Here is a 21,208-nt window from a genome sequence, read left to right as displayed (position 1 = left end):
GATATCCATCAAACCGTCTCCTCCAGCCAACTGAGAGAGATTCTGTAGGGACTTCCTAATGGCAAATGCTGAGAGCTGACCACAGAATGAAAGCAGATCCAGATCGACGGCAAGATAATTCTCAAAGCCTTTTTTTTTTTTTTGCTCTTTTCTCGACTTTGGCTCATTGTTCCTCGATGTACCGTGGAAAATAAAATTCCACGTGACCCTGACACTAATGTTGTACTTCACACAACATAACTGGTTATTGCCAACAATGTGCTTGGCTCTACTTTCTACCCAGTCCTGGCTGTCCTTGAGCCACATGTTGTTGTTGTTTCTGAGGGAGTGCTAAGTCCACCTTCACTGGTAATGCAACTTTAATAAAAGATTCTGTTACCAGGAGTTTCTCAGCAGGAGTCTGGCTGGGTCTGATGATCAATCACTGCAGCAGTCAAGCCACAGGCAATATTTAGTTTTAAAATAATGATTGTGCCACCTTGCACCTGCAGATGCCCATCCTACATATTAAGATGCAAAAAAGCAGCATTTTCTCCTAATGCATCGAAGATTCTCAAAATCTGTTCCCATAAATCAATCCCCACTTCCCAGGCTTGGGAAAGAATAAATGGACCTCTGCAATTACTGATTTTGTTACATGGGCAGATATATTTCAGACAGTAAGGCAACACTCTCGCTTTATAGTTATAGCTGCCTGTTGTGGGGGTGAATACTTAGCAGGTGAATAGAAGGAATGCTGAAAATGACAAAGTGCTGGAGTAACTCAGCAGATCATGAAACATCTCTGGAGATTATGTAAATGTGACATTGCAAGTTGAGATACTCCTTCTGACAATGCAGTGCTGCCTATTTTGTTCAATTAACCAAGACGTATTTCTTACTCATATTTGTGGAATTATGAGTTTTATGCAATTAGCATGGCATTAATACTGCTGCTTTACAGCTCCAGGGATCCTGGTTTGATTTTGACTTTGGGTGCAGCTTGCGTAAAGTTTGCATTTTCTCCCTGTGAATGTGGGTCTCTGCTGTTTGCTTGAATTTCCTCATGCATCCCAAAGGCACACCATTAGGTTAATTTTATACTGCAAATGACCTCTGAGTAGGTAAATGACAAAATAATGAAAGGGAGTTGATGGTGCAAGAGAGAAGAAACTGAAGATAAATAATGACAAGCTAATGGGATTGATTGGATTGTTCTTTTGGGAGCTGGTACGGCCCCGATGGGCTGAATGGCATATTTCTGAAAGTACAACATCACTGCACAAACCCAGTATGCCTGGCGAATACTGAGCTGTATGATATTGAGCATGGCATTGGGTAAATTTGCTAGAGACACAAGGAACTGACATGCTGGTGTCTTCATAGAACACAAAATGTGAAAATAACTCAGCAGGCCAACATCTCTAGAGGACATGGATAGGTGATGTTTCCTGTTGGACCCTTTGACAGATGGATTACTTTGCTATCTACACAAAATTGCCAAGAATCAAGTTATGTGGTGAACTTTATCCTGGACTATATTATGTTCAGAAGATATAGCTGATTGCCATTGTTTTAGAGCAGGGGTCGACAACCTCCAGCCCCCGGGCTGAATGCTACCCGTAACCCGAAATCACCCAGCCCGTATGTGTTTTTTACTTTTTTTTCTTTCCTGCAATCATCCGGCGCCCCGAGTGTGGCCAAGTGCCCCGAGCTCTGGCTGTACTGCATCCTGCGCAAAGCCGCCAGCATGGCCGCCCGTGCAACTTCTGGGAATACGTTTAAGAACGAACTGGAAAAATCGAAGGTAGACAAAAATGCGGGAGAAACTCAGCGGGTGAGACATGCAAGGATTGCATGAAGCTGCCTCACTCACTGAGTTTATCCAGCATTTTTGTCTACCTTCTGTGAGCACGTGATTTGATGCCTGCCGTCCAGGGCGGGATGGTGTCGGGATCCATGTGTACACGTGATAGATGTGGCCCAGCCATCTGCTCACAGACATGCGTCCTGATCCCTATGCAGAACAAGCTTGCCGACCCCTGTTTTAGAGTGTAAAGAACTAAAGATTGGATGTGTGATCAGAATCACAACAATAGCAATGCTATGCGTCCAAGAAGAATGTTCTTGAAGTCTGACTGTCCATTGGGCTGGATTTGGTGTTGCAAATTATGGCAAGGCCATCTGTGTTCATTCTATCAAGAATTAAGTTAGGCAACCTGGTGCTTGGATCAGGGGCATTCCAGAACTTCCAGCATGAGGACTGGACTTTGGACTTTTTCTTTTTCTTTGTAAATGGCACCAAGATATGGCGACTGTGCATTTTTTGTGTTGTGCAAACGAATTTCACAGTGCTGTGTATACTTTTCAATAAAGAACCATTAACAGTGCATTTCAGAATCTCCATGGTTCAACGTGAAAACCCAGATGTTCTGTGTCAGTTGCCGTATTCCCATAGTCTATCACCAGTAGTTGTGGCTTTAAAATCGGAAGTTAATAAAATTGCAATGCTGTATGTCAAGCATTGCAATTTTTTTAGAACTGGTGCAATTAGGGGTATATAAAAAAAAAATGTCACAGTTACTACCAATCCCCTCTGACAGCGAAAAACACTTTGCGGGTTTTATTCAGAATCCAACTTGTGCCAGAGGTAGTAAAGATAATTGTTTTACCTGTTGTGCCTTATCCCGCTTTTATTTTTCCAACATTTACTTTGCTTGTGAATTAAATATAATTGGCCTTTGCTGAATTGTGCTCCTTGTTTGCACTTTATGGCCTGGATGTGTACCAAGAGGGATTACATGGACACTAGGTAGGATGTTGGGGCCAGACTTTTGAATGGAAACCTTTGTTTCTCTTTGTGCTGAGGTTTAAAATCTGTAGCAACCACTTTTTAGCTCAGTCATTGCCATGGCTGGTGCTGAGATATCACTTCTGGTTATGAAATCGAACATTTACACCACAGAGAAGGCCATTCTGTCCACCATAACCACAGTGGTTGGAAAAAGAGCTACTGTGCGGTGATCTGTAAACACTGCAGGTCATAGCTCTTTAAGTGAAGCCCTCCTTCTAGCACCATCTCTCCAGCTACAAATTCACCTAAATCAGTCACTACCTCACCAGTGCAAAGAACAACCTCGAGATGCTAACTTTAATGGTTCTGCTTCTTGATGGAGAGTCGTAGATTTATACAGCATGGAAACAGGTGCTTTGGCCCGACTTGACCAGAATTGCTACCTGAGCTAGTCTGATTTTTCAGAATTTGGCCCATATTGCTCTAAATCATTCCTATCTGTGAATCTGCCCAAATGACTTTGCAGTATTATAAATGTAACTGTTTCAGCAGCTTCTTGGTTTAGTTCAGTTTGACCCTTTTGGAACATAACCTTTAGCTATTCCCCCGCCTCCTCTAGTGATATTTTTGAACATGGCACCAAAGACGGGACTCGCCCTCCTAGAATCTCATGCACAGAAACTCCTTTCTGCTTCCCTGACTACAACATTTCTGATAACTATTGGTCTTGACTTGACTTGTCTCTTGACTTGTCTCTTGACTTTTGTCCTTTCCTGTACAATTGAGCCACCCATAGTGTTACTGTCTTAAGTCTGGCTGCATTTCCTCGGGGAATAAGCTTTCCACAATCCATATGTAATTTCCATATCCAATTTGTAGTTTTTTTGCACAATCCGCAAGCATTGCCACTTTTTATTTCACTGCACATCTCATATGCATATGACGAATAAACTTGACTTGATGCTGGTTAGAGAGCTGCACTTGGGAGTAGTTAAAGAGAGGAGAGGTCCACTTGCCATCTAGCCTTCATTGTTTCTCCCTCTCCCTGCCCACTTTGAGCTGTGACGTGACCACATTTGGTCTGGTACATGGATAGGGAAGGTTTAGAGTGATGTGGGCCAAACATTGAGAAACGGGACTAACTTAGATGAGGCATCTTGGTCAGCATGGATGGCTGTATAACTGTGACTCACTTCCTAAGTGTGTTATTCACTAAGCAATCAATCTTTACAGGTAAATGGTGTAATAAGAAAATCAAGTGTTTTATTGTCGTATGTCCTGAACGGAAAAATAAAATTCTTACTTGTATCAGCGCAACAGATATGTCAACATAGTACAACATAGTACTCTGTAAATATTATATTCACATATACATACATACATACACTAATAGTGCAAAGACAAGAACAAAGTTTGTAGCTTATTTTACCGCAGTCTGTAAAGCCATGTAACTTTCCAAAGCTTGAATTCCTTGGATCCGGCATTGTGTAAAAAATACGAGGACTAAAAATTTGCCACAAATATACGTGATAAAGACCACAAAAAAGAAAATAATATAAATTCCATTCAATGGTTTCATCAAAGATTGTTTTGAAAATCTCTAAGCTTTTTTTATCTCCTAATGTTCAATTGCTGATGGAACAATGCTTCACTTTCAAATGTGAAAAATCGATATCGTAAAAGAAAAGCCTGAAGATTAGGTTTGTATCCAGAAACTGTCTTTGTGTAATGTGTAGCTAGTTAGTATGACCTTGACTTCGGGCTATAGTGTGCAAATGAAATTGGTGGAATACAATTTCCTGAGAGAGAACATCATAATGCATCATTTAAAACTGCCGTTACAGGCTGCAAATTTGTGACTACATTTTTCACCTACTTCTCATGGGGAGCCAGGAGGAAATTGTGGAAAGATGAATTTCATCCAAATGAAACCAATGTGCATTTGTCAAAATGGAATTTAGTTTAGAGATACAGCACAGAAACTGGCCTTTCATCCCACCGACCAGCAATCCCTGTACACTAATACTAACCTACACACACAAGATAATTTACAATGATACCAAGCCAATTAGCCTACATACTGTACGTCTTTGCAGTGTGGGAGGAAGCTAGAGCTCCCAAAGAAAACCCACACGGGTCATGGGAAGAACGTACAAACTCTGTACAGACAGCGCCCGTAGTCAGGATTGAACCAGGCGGTGTAATGCACCAACTCTACTGCTGCGCCACTGTGTTGCCCTAAATGCTTAGTGACTAATGCGTAAGAGATTTTCTGTGTGGGTTTAGCTTGTACACTCACGCCTGTCGAATTGGGGTTTATATTCAGTGAACAATCACTGGCCTTGGTCCAAAACGTTTGAAGTGAACCAGCATCATCATGAGGCCGCCATTTAGGCTTTCTGTAAAATAAAGAATGTTGGATCTTTAACTTTTAGAGTCATACGGCGTGGAACAGGCCCTGCAACCCAACTTGCCCATGCTGACCAACATCCCCATTTGGACTAGTCCCACGGCCTAAATGCCTCTTGCCTAAATTCTTCTAAACCTACCCTTTCAATGTACCCGTTCAAATGCTTTTAAACATTATACTTGCCTCAACTACCTCCTTTGGCAGCTTGTCCGTATCCCACCACCCTTTGTGTAAAAAAATAAATCTTTCCCCACTTTTAGTTTAGTTTAGAGATACAGCATGGAAACAGACTCTTCGGCCCACCGAGTCTGCGCTGACCAGTGATCACCCCACATACTAGCGCTATCCCCCACACCAAGGACAATTTACAATCTTTGCCAAAGCCAATTAACCTACAAACCTGTGCATCTTTAGTGTTGGAGGAAGCCGGTGAACCTAGAGAAATCCTGCTTGGTCACGGGGAGAATGTACAAACTCTGTGCAGACAGCACCCGTCATCAGGATTGAACTCGGGTCTCTGGTGCTGCAAGGCAGCAAGTATGCACCACTGTGCAACCATGCCCTTGTGTTTTTGCAAGTTGCAGAACATTAATTTTCTTATCATTCAAATGATGGTTATTGAGTTGATCTCACATTAAGTTAAATAAATGTGTATAGCGATGCATAGTCGTTTAATCTGGCTGTCGCTTTGAGTGAGTTATTTTGCATCCTGGGGATAAACAAGCTCGGCCAATTTCCCCAGGTGATAGAAAAGCACTATTTACTAATTTAGAATGAGAAATTGGAAGTCAATTTCTCAATTTAAAATAACTTTAAATTGCTGTTCATTACTAATGAGGAGAATGCATAATGTGTACACTCAGCAGCTCAGAGTTTGTATTGGGAAGTTTATTAAAATAGTAATTAAAATGTCTACAGTGGAAGCATGCATTTGATGGTTTTACTGTAGGGGTTGTTTGCCAGTGAATTCCCTTGCAGCTGTGTGTTGCAAAGCTATGAGGAAAAACACTTCATGTTCATTACCGCTGAGGTTTTGTCTCATTTCCACTTTTGTTGCAACACGTGTTCAGATAGATAAAGCAGAAACCACGATTTAAAAAATAAAACCACGAGGCGACATGGTGGCGCGGTGGTCGAGTTGCTGCCTTGCAGCGCCAGACACCCGGGTTCAATTCTGACTCCGGGTCCTGTCTGTACAGAGTTTGTACGTTCTACCCGTGACCTGCGTGGGTTTACCTCAGGAGCTCCAGTTTCCCCCCCACACTCCAAAGACCTGCAGGTTTGTAAGTTATTTGACTTGGTTAAATTGTCCCTAGTGTGTGTAGGGTAGTGTTAGTGCGCGGGAGTCGTTGGTTGGCGTGGACTCGGTGAGCCAAAGGGCCCGTTTCAGCACTATATCTCTAAATTAAACTATAAACTAAACATTGCAAAAAATGGGAAAGGCATGCCTTAACATGTATTTTATCAGTACTGGATGCAAGGACTTGTGCAGACTATGCCCAAGTCCCACCGGTCATCCTGCTTCATTGTAGAATTTACAGCACCGAATCAACACACACTTCATTGTACACACACACACACACACACACACACACACACACACACACACACACACACACACACACACACACACACACACACACACACTCACACTACAACCCCCCACACACACACTCCACATCTGTACAACACAGCTTCCTCCCATCCCTATGTCTCGTTTAGCAGCTAATCTTTCTATTCCTTTGTCAGACGGTGAAAAGTGGGGCATAAGGGAAAGCCAGTCATTGGAGTAAAATCCCACGTAACATGGGGCAGTAAACCCGGGGGGGGGGGGCGCAGGGGGACACGTTTCTTCTTCCCCCCCCCCCCCCCCCCCCCCCATGTTTTGAGAGGTGGGGGACATCCCCCCCCCCCCCCCCCAAGTTTTTGTCATCCAGATTTTTAAATCTCCGCTTTCCGCGAGACAGTGGAGGTGGGACTGCTGATCGAGGGCGCCGATTGGACGAGAGAGACGTCGGTCAGCAGGCAATGAGGGTGGGACATGATGATTCAGCGCAATGATTGGAGGAGGGAGGAGTGGGGGGGGTCGGACTGAGGATAGTGATTGGAGGAGGGAGACGTGGCACAGACCTGCGCCTCATCCACAGCCAGGATCGATCCCGACCGGGTCTCCGGGTCTGTCCCGTCCCCACCCGAGTGCCACCCCCCCCCACGGGTGGCCAGAGAGGTCGGGAGTCAGATGGGCGCGGCGCCCCCAGGCCCACAGCCAGCGCAGAGAAGCAGCGCTAAACCCAGCTCACTCTGCCTACCCCGCCAGGTTAACCTGCCTAGGCTTGCGGGAAATATGCGTGGAGAAGCAGCGCTGGTGTCCCATCAGTCCAGGCAGGGCTTGTAGGTTAACCCAGCGAGACAGGCAGAGTTGAGCTGCATTTAGCGCTGGATTGAGCCTCCTAAGCCTCGCGCATGAGTGTATGAGCGTGAGCATGTGCGCGCGGCCACCAAAAAATTGTGTCTCCCCCGGTCCCCTCCATGTTTTTGATGGCGAGTTCTGTGCCTGCACGCAACTACCCACTAGTTATTTTTGGCATGAACTCATTTAATTGAACTGCCAAATATAGATACCTATTGAAGATGCAAAACTGGCACTTTTAAAGATTAACCTTGTGTTTTGGAAATCATTTTATTAAACCATTCCTCTGTGGAGCTTACCTCCCTACACCCCTGGTACAAGCAATACAACATGGAAATTCTGTCCATGCTAGCCTGAAAAACATGACGAGATGCAATGCAAAATGTATCATACTCTCTAAACAGTAGTCTATTTCCTCCTGCATAAAGCATTAAGACTACTGAAATTTATTTCCGTGAAACCTGTTTAAATCACACTAAGAAAGATGTGCAGCCATATAAGTAGAACTGCCAGCAATCAAAAGGAGGAAACCAGGGTGTGGCCAAAAGCTTGATTGAAGCTAAGTGTTACGTGGCATCTTTAAAGAAGCGCATGTCTTAAAGAGGCAATGATGTTAAGGGAAAGGCGAGGCAGTGTGTTTGTTGCTAGCGTTTAATTCCTTTGGCTTTACTCACCTGTGGCACAAGACTACACAGAGAAATACCATGGACTATTACCATTGACTGTCGGACGTCCACATTGATACACACCTTCACAAAAATTTGAAAGGGAATGATGCCGTTGTGCACTAAACTGTCAGTATTTCCTACAAACTGGTGTTGTGTATTACTTGTAGCTCACAAAAACTACCTGAAATCAATTAATTCGAGGTCAAGTAGCTTTGTCAAACAGCCACTACTGGTATTTATAGAATGTTATTGCTGTGTATTTTCATTTTGTTTCTTTCTCTGTGTTGATTTCTATGCCGCTGTGGCATGATTCGCTTCCATACATCGGAAATATTTCCTTACAATGTCCTCTTGTGATAAATATTATTTGCTTTTTATAAAAATTATAATTCCGCACTTTGAATGACTATATTCTAACGTCAAATCAATATTTAGGATGAAGGCTGGGATAAACTATCACACATAAACACATTGCACATAAGGGGCAGCATAATGGCACAGCGGTAGATTTGCTGCCTTGCAGCGCAAGAGACCCGGGTTCAATTCTGCTGATGGGTGCTGTCTGTACAGAATTCGTATGTTCTTCCTGTGACCTGCTTGGGATTTCCCCGGGTGCTCAGGTTTCCCCCCCCACACTCCAAAGACATACAAGTTTGTAGGTCAATTGGCTTTGGTAAAAATGATAAGATTTTCCGTAGTGTGTATAGGATAATGTTAATGTGCTGGGATCGCTGGTCGCCGTGTACTCGGTGGGCCAGGTTTCTGCATTGTTTCCGCATTGTATCTCTAAACTACACTAAATGGGATAGAGACTTTTAACCAATATGTGATGAGTGTAGATTTCACCACAGAGCTGGTATTTATTTCCAATGGCACGTTATCCGAGAAGGTCATTCTGGAATATTTAGCAACTACAAGGATCGGTTAAGTCTGGCGCTAAAGTTACCTAAAACCCATCAGCTATCTTGTTTCTATTCAAATTTTGAGCTACTTTCAACAATAGTTTTATTTTCATTTGAGCATTGGTTCCGTCTCCATGTTGAAGTGCTCTTGTCTGTACATTTAATGGTGGGCATTAGAAAGTAAGCTGCAGTTGGGAGAAGAGAAACTGTAAACTAGGATAAATATGCAAGATGGTGACAGACTTTGTAGGGCAGGGGGTGTTTGCAGAAGTGGCTACATATTTACATGCTCTTAAATGGTTTGAAAGTCAGCATTAAATAGTGTAATGAGCTTGGGGACTCTGTGCTGAAATTGTAAAGAATTTGCTGAAATGGATATGGAGACAATTTGAGGCTTTGTTAAAAGGTTTTGCATTTGCATTAACCCAAATTTGAATGAAAGAAAACCTGATTCCATGGTACATTTTCAGTTTGTTTTAAACATCTGTCAACTGAGAACATGAGTGCAGCCTAGAAATTGGCCATTGCCTGGAATATTTGTGTTTAGCAATTCACGGAAGGGGGTTAGTGAACATCTTGTTGGAGGTTTGATGCAGGGAAATTCTGTAACACAAGCTCAAAGGCATCAAACAATCTGCTGGAGGGACTCGGCATCAAGCAGCATCTGTGCATGGAAAGCAGTTTAGTTTAGAGATATAGCGTGAAAGCTGGCACTTCAGCCCACCGAATCCGCATCGACTGGCAATCCCCGTACACACCAGGGACTTTCTTCCCGTGACAACGTGGGGCTTCTCCGGGTGCTCTGGTTTCCTCCTGCACTCCAAAGATGTACAGGTTTGTTATTTGGCTTTGGTAAAGATTATAAATTGTCCCTAGTGTGTAGGATAGTGCTAGTGTAAGGGGATCGCCAATCAGCGTGGACTTGGGGCGAAGGACCTATTTGCACACTGTATCTCTAAACGAAACTAAACGGTGCCAGGCCTATCCTTCACAACACCAAGGACAGATAGAACCATAGCATGTAGTGTCTCTTGGTGCCAGGCATGCTTTAGTTCTGTGCAAAGCTTGATACAGCACACACACACACACACACACACACACACACACACACACACACACACACACACACACACACACACACACACACACACACACACACACACACACACACACACACACACACACACACACACACACCACCAGGATAAGATGATGTTGGGTACATTTTTCTCAGTTGGCTGAAGACTTGGGCATTGCAACCCTTTGGACCCAATCAATCGAGTTTCCCAGATGAAACCAAAAACCGCAAAGACTGAGATGTGGGGTATGGGCCGCACACGTGCTAAGAAGCGTGAGCAAGGGAACTATCCAAGCTTGGCATTCAGTAGTGTTGGCATCACAGTGGACCCCTCCATCTGCATCCTATGGGGACCTTTTAACCAGGATGTCCTTGGATATTTATGATCAGCCACATAAATATCAGACCCGGTTACCAGACCAGATTAGATGCTGGCTAACCTGCAGTGGGTAATTCACATCCCAGTCTTTCTACCATCCACAAGGCAAAAATAAAGAGCATTTTGGTTGAAGTGCAAGAATTGTGCCAAAGGGCCTGTTTCTGTGCTGTATGACCCTTTGAGCAATTAATTGTAATTATTCCACTTGCTTTGATGATTATAACTCCAGCATCATTCCCCAAGGTTAAAGTAATCCAGGATTCCATATTGACGAGTGTGTGCCATCTACAAAATACACTGTAGTTACTTGCTTAGGCTTCTCTAACAGGCCCCAGGGACATGGGAACAGCAACATCATCTTCAGGATGCGGTCTGGTTTTCACAGGGCAGGTTTCCTGGAGCAGACCATTGCCACATCAGTTAGTATTGTTGCCACACGAATTCAGTGACCCGATTGATCCTGTCTGTGTGGAGTTTGCATGGTCTCTCTGTAACTGCTTGGGTTTTTCCCTGGGTCCTTTTACATACCATGTCTCAAAGCTGTGCTGGTAGATTAATAGGACATTGTAAATTGCTTTGAAAAGTGCCTAGAGCAATGGAGGGAGGGTTAGAAGATGGGACTAATGGGTACTGTGAGAGCTGGCAGAGTTTGAGTGAATTTGTTCCTTGTGTCACAAGGAAATACGAGAAGAAATGCAACAGTTCAAGAAGGTGACTCGACATCACTTTCTTGAGAGCAAGCAGTAGATCCCAGTCTTGCTAGTGATGTCTTGGTAAGTGAATAAATGTAAAAAATAAAGAAAGGATCCATAATTGTGGTGGTGCTCCTGTAAAAATGTTCCTCATCCTGCTTGGTGAAGGAGATTTTGGGGGATGCTGGTGGAACAAACTTGGTGAGTTGTTACAGTGCATATGTCGGGTTTGTATACTGGTATCACAGTGTGATGTTGGTGGGGGTTGTACAACAAGTGGTTTGGTTGCTCATCAAAAACATTTGCTTTGTCCTTGATAGTGCCATGCTTTTCCAAAGCCAGAAGCCTGCATTCTTCCATTGTTTCCGAGTCTGTAGCAAGCGGACATGTGCTGGATGTACTGTAGTTCCAGACGTTACCATTTTCTCTATTTCAACTCCATTAATTGCAGTTTAACCAGGGCTCCTTGGTATTATTGAGTAGTCACTGCGCCTCTACACTGATATTTGGCCATTGATATCTGCATGTAAGGGGAGAGACATTTCCTTCTAATCACCAGAATTAAATTTATTGACGTCAGTGAACCATCTGTAGTTTTATGGGATTTTTTTGTTCGGTGACTGATAGTATCTGTTAGCTTTTGAGATCAGTGACAAATTATTCCACAAGAATTTTAGATAAAATCTGTGGGCAAGTGTTCTGGTGTAAATCTGACTGAGTATTGGCCAGCTTATAATTGAGTAAATGCCATTTAATAATGATCAAAGCCTTTTGCCTTCATTTTATTTATAATTGGGAAGATTTGTTGGTGATTATCTCCATTAGATTTCGGGGCTTTGAGAGGAGGTTGATTAAACTGATCCATCTGGCAATTTTTGGCTGTAGACATTTGAAAAAGCTGTGTCCTTTTATTCCGATATTGGGCAGCTTGGTTTTGTTTCAAAGATCATTTTGCCAACTTTACTGAACAGGAAATATGACGTTGCAGAAGTTAATTCTGGCTTGGCAGGCTTTATAGTTGCACTGGGATTTGCATTGCTGGGCCACAGATGAGAGGAAATATGTTGAATTATGCATTTTCTTCATTTGTATTCAATTGTTATACGCATACTTGTTCTACAATGGATGCATTGTACACTCAGCATATCACCAGAAGCAAACTACTACTTCTGTATGGTAAAATCATTTCAGCATTTGCTCATAGTCACTATTGCGTGCGCGTGTGTGTGCGCGTGTATTTATGTATGTGTGTGTGTGTATGTATATGTGTATATCTATACATATTTATGTACACACCACTATTAGTACCTCTATTGGAAAGCTGAATTTGATTATCGTACCAAATAAATTATTTCTGTTCCAGTGCATCATAAGGCAATTTCAGCCAACATTTATGTACAGTTGCCTAGAGTCTCATCTCTCCATCACTCCCTCATTGTCACTGGCAACAAAATACATACAGCGTGAAAACAGGCCATTTGGCTCACCTTGTCCGTGCCGACCTAGTGGTAATATGGGCTAATCCCATTTGCCTAGTAATTGGCCCACATCCCGCTAAAGCTTCTCTCTCTGTGTCTCTCTCTGTGTCTCTCTCTCTCTCTGTCTCTCTGTCTCTCTGTCTCTCTCTCTCTGTCTCTCTCTCTGTCTCTCTCTGTGTCTCTCTCTCTGTCTCTCTCTGTCTGTCTCTCTTCATACATTGCATGGAATCTGTTTAAACACATTGTTGATGTTTCAAATTTTCTGAGTAAAAATGTAATATACAAATATTATTATCTCCTTTTGCCACTGAGGCTGTGTCCGTCACATGTAATTGCATAAAAATATATTTATTGCTTGAAGCACTTGGTTCTCACCAAAAAGTTATGTAAAAGCCGATCTGCAAATTGATGGCATTTGTAGCTGCTAGTCGTGCTTATTGTTGCTCTGTTTCTTTATTGCAGTGGGAAGAGATCAGTGTTATGGACGAGAGAAACACACCAATGCGAACATACCAGGTGTGTAATGTCATGGAAGCCTATCAGAACAATTGGCTGCGGACTAGTTGGATTCCTCGTGATGGTGCCCATCGGATCTATATTGAGATAAAATTTACTCTCCGAGACTGCAACAGCCTGCCGGGTGTCCCTGGAACATGCAAAGAGACCTTCAACATCTACTACTATGAATCCAACAACAACAACTTGTGGTACATTAAAGAAAGCCAGTATATAAAGATTGACACCATTGCTGCAGATGAGAGCTTCACCCAAGTGGATGTAGGAGACAGGGTGATGAAATTAAACACTGAGGTACGGGACATTGGATCAGTGACTAAGAAAGGCTTTTACCTGGCCTTTCAGGACGTGGGTGCCTGCATTGCTTTGGTATCAGTGCGGGTCTACTACAAGAAGTGCCCATTAACAATCCGTAACCTGGCAGAGTTTCCAGATCGAGTGACTGAAGGAGACTCTTCCTTGGTGGAGGTCCGTGGCTCGTGTGTGAATAATTCTGAGGAGTATGATGTGCCTAAGATGCACTGTAGTGCTGATGGTGGATGGCTGGTCCCTATTGGAAGATGCGTCTGTAAACCAGGATATGAGGAGAAGAGGGATATCTGCCAACGTAAGTACTTTTGATTTTTACTGAGTTGGAGAGCGAGTTTCAGTTTCTGAGGAAAAATGTCCAAGAGTAAAAAAGGTCGTGAATTAGGTCCTGAAAGTGGGGCAGGCCCTTAAGTCATTGGAGAGACGAAGGACATGTAGGGTGTCCTGAACATAGGTTGGGAGGGATCTCCATGCAATATCCTCTTCAAGGTTAGTAACAATGTCCTGCTTATCTTTTCAAAATAAATTTGCAAGGTTAATTTATGTTATTCGATTAACTGACATAATCTTTTCTGTTTATGCTGCACCTTTCTGATCAATACAAAATAAAAGTTACTAACTTTCAGGAGATGTGGCATGAAAAGGAACAGGAGAGAAGTGAGTGGGTGCTGCTAGAACTAAACTGTCTAGCAGACCTAATCAAATTTTGGCGACTTATAATCTGAAGCATTTTTTTCCCCCCATGTGCTCCAATCGACTAATAACTAAAAAAAAGTGAACATTTGGGCCTAACCAATCTCGCTGCTCTTAGACTGGCTGCCTTGGGTATCAAACGATTTCCTGTAGCAGCAGCCTCAATACTCTAAAAGGGTTCATTAAATAAATATGCCATGTAGTAACTTGTGACTGTATTGAGGTGGTGTTTTTATATTTGACTGTGGCAGAGCTATTGGAAAGCTGCAGAATGTGGCATTAGTAGCAGATGTAGGTCTCTGTCCCACATACATGATGTCTCTTCTGGAAGTGCAAGCAGTAGCAGTGTGCGATGTTTCATCCCCAGCTCCTGCCGAATGTGATTTCGACCCGCTCCCGCAGGTTTATTGTCATGCCTTGGAACAAGTCATCGAGTGGGGATTGCCTGCTTTTGTGTCCCACTGCCTTCACTTGATGGGTTGCCGGTGAAGCATTTTCTGTATTTGGAGACAAATTTGTTTGTTTTACGAGAACCTAAAAATGCAATCATTCCAAGCTCCACTTAGTCACCATTGATTTTATTTAGCCTCCGATATTGTTAATCAAGAAGTATTTCTTTGATGTAGAAACATCCCTTAATCTGCAAATATTTCTGGAGATACACATATTAATTAACCCAACAGGGAAAATAAATTCCCCTGGAAAGCAGACCTTTGGAGCTAAAACAATGTTATTTCTTTGAGTCCAAATCTATTCAAAATGTTCAATTTAAACTGCGTAATTTTAATTGCATTATTGCCTACAATTTATTTATTTATTTTATTTAAAAACATATTTTTATTAGAAATAGACATATTATAAAGTATAGTTACATATTATAGTAAAAAAACTTTTCATATATATCAGTCATACATTATTAAAATTTTCAATAGTCGATCACTTCTGCTTCTAGTGTTTTTTTTTATATAGAAAAAGAAAGAGAGAATAAAGAGTTACAAATATCAAAAAAACAAAAAAGGTGGAATGGATTACTTATAATACGTCCTTGGAGATAGGTTCGTGGATTATAAAGTATGACTTTTCATCTAATCCTGAGTTCGAGTTTCAGTTGGGTTTTCGTGCTGGGCCAATCTATCCCGTCAGATAATTAATGAATGGAGCCCATATTTTATCAAAAAGTTCTTGTTTGTCCATTAAGACAAGTCTAATTCTTTCTAGATATAGGGTCTCCGACATTTCCACAATCCACATTTTAATTGTGGGGGTTATAGGGCCTTTCCAAATTTTTTCCCGGTTATTGTACTGTAGTCGAGGACATTTATTTGGCTTGTTGTGAGTGTTAAACTTTGCTCTGATATTCCAAGTATTATTAATTTTGAGTTTGGATCCAGTTTTGTATTAATAACTTCTGAAATTATATCAGTCCAGAAATGTTTAATGTTTACACAATTTGCAAACGTATGTGTTAAATTAGCATCTAGATGTAGACATTTATCACAAATAGGAGAGATTTGTGGGAAGATTCTATTTAGTTTTATTTTAGAGTAGTGTAATCTATGTAAGACTTTAAATTGTATTAAAGCATGTCTGGCATTTAACGAACATTGATGTATATGTTGTAAACTTTCGTCCCACAAATCTTTCGTTATAGGATGACCTAATTCATTTTCCCATGTGTGTCTATATGGTTCCGTCGGTGGTACCTCGTTGTTTAAGAGGGTGTTATAAATATAAGCTATTAATTTTTCAGTGTTAGGATGCTTGTTCAAACATTCATCAAGGATTCCTGGTTCCCTATTGCCTACAATTTATGACTTCATCTTTGCATAATTGTGCATAAAAAAAATGTCTGCTTATCTTATTATTCAGTGCCCATAATGTGTTGGAAAGGTGGCAGGTTGCTGCAGCAGCCTGTCAAATTATTTCTTCTGACGTTTACCCGGGTCTTTCTATGGTCCTGACAGTTGTTTATAGCAGAGCTGTCAGGAGGTCATCTGGAGATCTAGTGGGGCACAAGACAACACATGCTGCTCTCTCCTGTGTGCCAGCAATACCTCAGGGTGACATCCAAACAGTGCCAACAGTCACAGAGCGCTCTGTTCAATTTAATGAACTTGGTGCACTCATTGCTGTAGAGAGGACATTAATGAGGCAGATAACAGGAGGGAAGATCATGTCCTTTCACTCCTATCATGTAATGGATGCGAAGGGTTGTTTAAATTTTCCCTGACACCTGATGGGATGCGTTGTTAATAGTGAAGTTCGGATCTGAAATTGCTGTGAATTTGCTTGTCAACCAACCATGTTTAAAGTGTATCCTGAAATTATTGGACAATATCTGAATGAAAAGATACAGTTGGAATATGATTGCATTTCCACTGCAAATACCAGCAGGAACATATTATGGGGAGACTAACAATGTCTGGAAAGAGAATTGGATGCTTAGTGAAAAATGAACAATTTGTAGGGCTATGGGGAAAAGATATGAGAGTGGGATTAATGGCATAAGGATGACTAATGCTTTATGTGCAATGGGCTGATTTAGCAGTGCTATAAAATTCTGTGCAACAAAAAACTGCTTTTGGCTACTAATGCTAAGTTCTCCACTAATTCTTGATCAATAAGGGTGTCAAAGGTTACATGGAGAAGGCAGGAGAATGGGCTGGAGAGGAAAAATAAAATTAGCCATGATCGAATGGCAGAGCAGACTCAATGGGCCGAATGGCCTAATTCTACTCCCATGTGTTACGGTCTTATAGATGATTGACTGTCCATTGCTTTCCCCTCCTGACATTCAGTTCCATTGCCTTCAAAGGGTAGAAAATACTCTAGGACCCAATTAGCATTTGCAATTACAACTTTTTATTCTTATAGAAGCATAATTGGAGATATAGTAGATATGTTCTACAACAGCAGAAAATGCTTGCTTGGAAGTTATAGAAGGTATTGGTTTATTATTGTCATGTGCACCGAGATACAGTGAAAAATCTATCCAGATGAATCCTACTATACAGCAGTACATCAAGTAGTACAAAAGCAAAAATAAAATGGAGTGCAGAATATAGTCTTACAGCTGCAGCGAAACTGCAGATAAAGTTCAAGTCTGCAAAAAGGTAGATTGGAAGATTAGGTAATTCATCCCTAACATGTGTGAGGTCAGTTCAAGAGTCTGTTAGCTGCGGGGAAAGGGACGGATTTTGAGTGGTGGTCTGTGGTTTCATGCTTTTGAAACCTGTCCATCAAGAGAGGGGAGTAAAGGAGAGAATGGCCGGGATGTGCAAAGTCCTTGATTATGTTAGCTGCTTTCCCGAGACACTTTGAAGTTTCAAATGGAGTCGATGAGTGGGAGGCTAGTTGGTGTGAAGGACTGCGGTGTGCTCACAACTGTCTGGAATTTCCTGCAGTCTTGGGCAGAGCATTTGCCATATCGACTTGTTATGTATCTGGATAGGAAACTTTCTCTGGTGCATATGTAGAAATTGGTAAGAGTCATTTGAGTCGTGCAGAATTTCCTTGGTCTGATTAATTGATGAGAATTTGGAAATTATGAAGATGTGCAGATAGTTTGGGGGTGTGACAGATAATCAAACGGAATAATAAGACAACATACCACAGGACAGAATGTGTGTGTGATACAATATATGATGACATGAAGAATATGATGATAATAATAATTCAACAGACTAAATCTTCCACATATAAGTGAGGCACCAGAATTAGATTGAGTATAAACAATGCTAAATTACTTGGAAGAATTCTGCCAAGGAGAACTTGCACCGAACTCATCTACTGATCAATTAGCAACTTTAGCAACTGGTGTCAGTATTTTAAGTTTAAATCAACATCATTTTAGTGTAGGATAGTCCCATAATTTTAAAACAGCTGTATTCACATGTTGCAAGAGGACAAAATAAACTGGGAAAACCTCTCCCAAGCCGAGGATCTGTGTAAGGCTTGGATAATGTATTTTTAACTTTAACCTTCATTTCCAAATGTAAGAACAAATAATTGCAAGCTAAAAATATTATAGGCTAGTTGATTCATCAAATGCATTGTCAGAAATGTCATGCTGCAATTGAAATGTCAAGCTGTCTGCCTGCCTTTATGATCAACATCTAAATTCTTTGGCATGGTGAAGACCGGGAGAGTTCAATCCAGCATTGCTGGGGGTCAGGGGCTCAGAAAAAGGCCCTTTGGCCCACCTTGTCCGTGCTGACCAAGCGGCATACTGGACTGGTCACATTTGCCTGCATTTGGCCCATATCCCTAATACATCCATCCTATTCATACATCTGTCCGAATGTCTTTTAAAAGTCGTAGTTGTATTGGTTTCTATAGTTTTCTCTGGCAGTTCATTCCAGATGTGGATAAACCTTTGAGTGAAAAACTTGTCTATTGGATCTATGCATTTTAATTTTTGAATCATCACCCCTGGGGGAAAAAGGCTGACCCGTTCAGTTTATCCATGCCCCTCGTGATCAGTTTAGTGTAGGACAGTCCTATAATTTAAGAAACAAAGCCCCATGCAGTTGCATCATGGTGACTCCCTTCTACATCATTTCCAATTAACGACATCCTTCCTATTGCTGGATGACCAGAACTGCATGTGGTCTTTCACTGAGAAAAATGAATGATCTTATCGGCAAATGGGATCTTGTCATGCTCAAATTTGCTGTCACCTTTCCAACGTGATGACGACATTCCAAAAATATTGATTAGCTGCCATTTCTTGGTCTGTATGTGGGATAAGAAATAATCCAGGTACTTTATTTTGGGAAGGTGCTACAAATATAAATGGTGCACAACAAGGTCTGAGCAAGAGAAATGGTTTTGTAGCGGAATATTTATTTCTACATGCCCATCCCCCCCACCCACCCCACACAATTGGGATCTCTATCAAGATTAATTATATGGGCTGATAAAATGGTGGCATCATTGTCAAAGGATTCCCTTATGCTGTGAAACTGGGGTATCGGGGAAAACTCTGACTCGAAGACAGACCCGATGCTGAGGCATAGAAGGTGCCTGTCAATGGATTCTCACTCCACTTCACCATTTGACCTGCGGCCAACATGTTTAGTGTAGATGTGAAACCTAAATTGGTTCTCCAATTTTCTAATTGTCATTACCAATGCAGTACTAAGTACCGTGTTTGATGGACAATGAGATGTTGTTAAGCGATATCATGTACAATGGTTTTATGAGTGTATACCAGTGCAATGATGTTTCAATATTGGATTTTAATTATTGGAACCTTAATTGGTCAGAGGAGGTGGATGGGAAAGGATAAATCATTGGTTTAGTAGTGTACTGGAAAAGTAGTATTTATTTATAATAAATAGTAGTACACATTTATTTTTCTGTAATCTCAACCTGCGAAAAATCATAATGCAGAACAGCAAAAAATAGGACTACCCTTTTGTAGTGGCTGCTGGATGTACAATTTGACCAAAATGTTGCTATTTCCTGCTGGGTAGATCCCTCTAGCTATCTTCCTTGTTCTCTTATATATTGTGGACCAAAACATTATCTGTCGTTTGCCCTTTATTTGCAATGTTCTCTCTTCTGCCTCTGCTTTCCCTCTGTTTCTGTCTTCGCCACAGGTGTCAGAACTTGGCAGTTATATTCTCCAAATAAGTCCTGAGATTTTCCCCTGGCACCTTTGATTTGCTTTTTCTCTCTCTGTTTGTAAAACCTCTTCAAAGCCCATCTTCCCAACCATGGTTTTAATCTGTATCCTGAAATCTGTTCTGTGTGCCTTCTATTTTGCCTACTCTCAGTCTCAAGGAACATACTAAGCTGTTATTCTTGAATTACCGTGACCAAGTACCTAATTTTCCATCAAGTGTGTGCGCTCACTCTAACCATTTACTTTTTAAATGAGGCAAAAATCTCCTTGATTTACCTTGGATAACCGCACAGAGAATTATGCTGACCATAGTGATAGTAAGCAAAATTCCTCATGGGGATAAAATAAAAGAGACTGCAGTCTTTCATATAACTTCATGTTAAAAGCCAAATCACTTCCCTGAACAAGAAAACACTTTTTTTAGGAAGTGCCACATTACTTTGTAAATAAACTGTTTGTGTAATTAATTTTGCTGATGCGGCAGATAGCTTCTTTTAGGACAAGGCTTGATAAATGCAAATGTGTTCCTTCTTTCATGCGCAGTTTGAGGACATTTCTGACAGATGCTTAAGGTCATTGAAGGTTGGATTAATGGTGACTGGCTTTCTGCAGCTCTAATGGATAAGCCTGGCACAATATTATTGATGATCGTAATTTTGCATTGATATAGCCTCCTTTTGCTCAATTATTTTATTTAATTCACATGTTTAATCGATAATGTTTTTTCACTATTAATATTTTATGTGTCATTCCTAACTGTCACTATGTCATGTTGTCACTTGCAGGCGGAGCACCAAGGATAATTCCTTGTATGTGAATACTTGGCCAATAAACTTATTCATTCATTATGTATTAGCAAAATGCATAATATCTTTTTAGTTGAGGCAATTCACTGAATACGTTGACCAAATCTTGAGGCACCTCCTCAAATTAAGGCACCTGCTTTTAACAAGATGGAATTTGTGCTTGACACAAATTCAAATTTTTAAGAAAAAATGGGAAGGGGAATTGGGGCGGTATTTTACAAATTGTTTTTAATGGTCAAATGGAGAGAAGCTTTAAAAAAAAAAAAAAAAAAAAACTGCTGTTTTTTTTGTTTTTTTTTTTACATGAATGAGAACCAGAACTACTTGTTGTGACTGACTGCAGATGATTAAACAGGGTGAGTTGCAGTGTGGTTCAGTGAAGTAGCAGGTGTGATTAGGGTGACCTGCATCTTCACTTATCCTGTTGGATTAAAAATGCCTGAATGTGAGGGAACTGGCAGAGTA

The 21,208-nt window shown here is 41.4% G+C and overlaps 1 protein-coding gene across 2 annotated transcripts in view; it reads left to right on the top strand.

Moving 5' to 3' along the window:
• The window catches only part of LOC129703572 (ephrin type-A receptor 3-like), a 269,335-nt gene that overhangs the window by 26,886 nt on the left and 221,241 nt on the right, over positions 1-21,208 (top strand). For both annotated transcript variants that reach the window (XM_055646161.1, XM_055646162.1), the window contains exon 3: positions 13,253-13,913. In XM_055646161.1, coding sequence (XP_055502136.1) covers positions 13,253-13,913 — 661 coding nt within the window. The remainder of the gene's footprint in view (positions 1-13,252; positions 13,914-21,208) is intronic.

The sequence above is a fragment of the Leucoraja erinacea genome, chromosome 14 (assembly GCF_028641065.1).
Source record: "Leucoraja erinacea ecotype New England chromosome 14, Leri_hhj_1, whole genome shotgun sequence".
Classification (NCBI taxonomy): domain Eukaryota; kingdom Metazoa; phylum Chordata; class Chondrichthyes; order Rajiformes; family Rajidae; genus Leucoraja; species Leucoraja erinaceus.
This window is presented reverse-complemented; position numbering and strand designations above follow the sequence as displayed.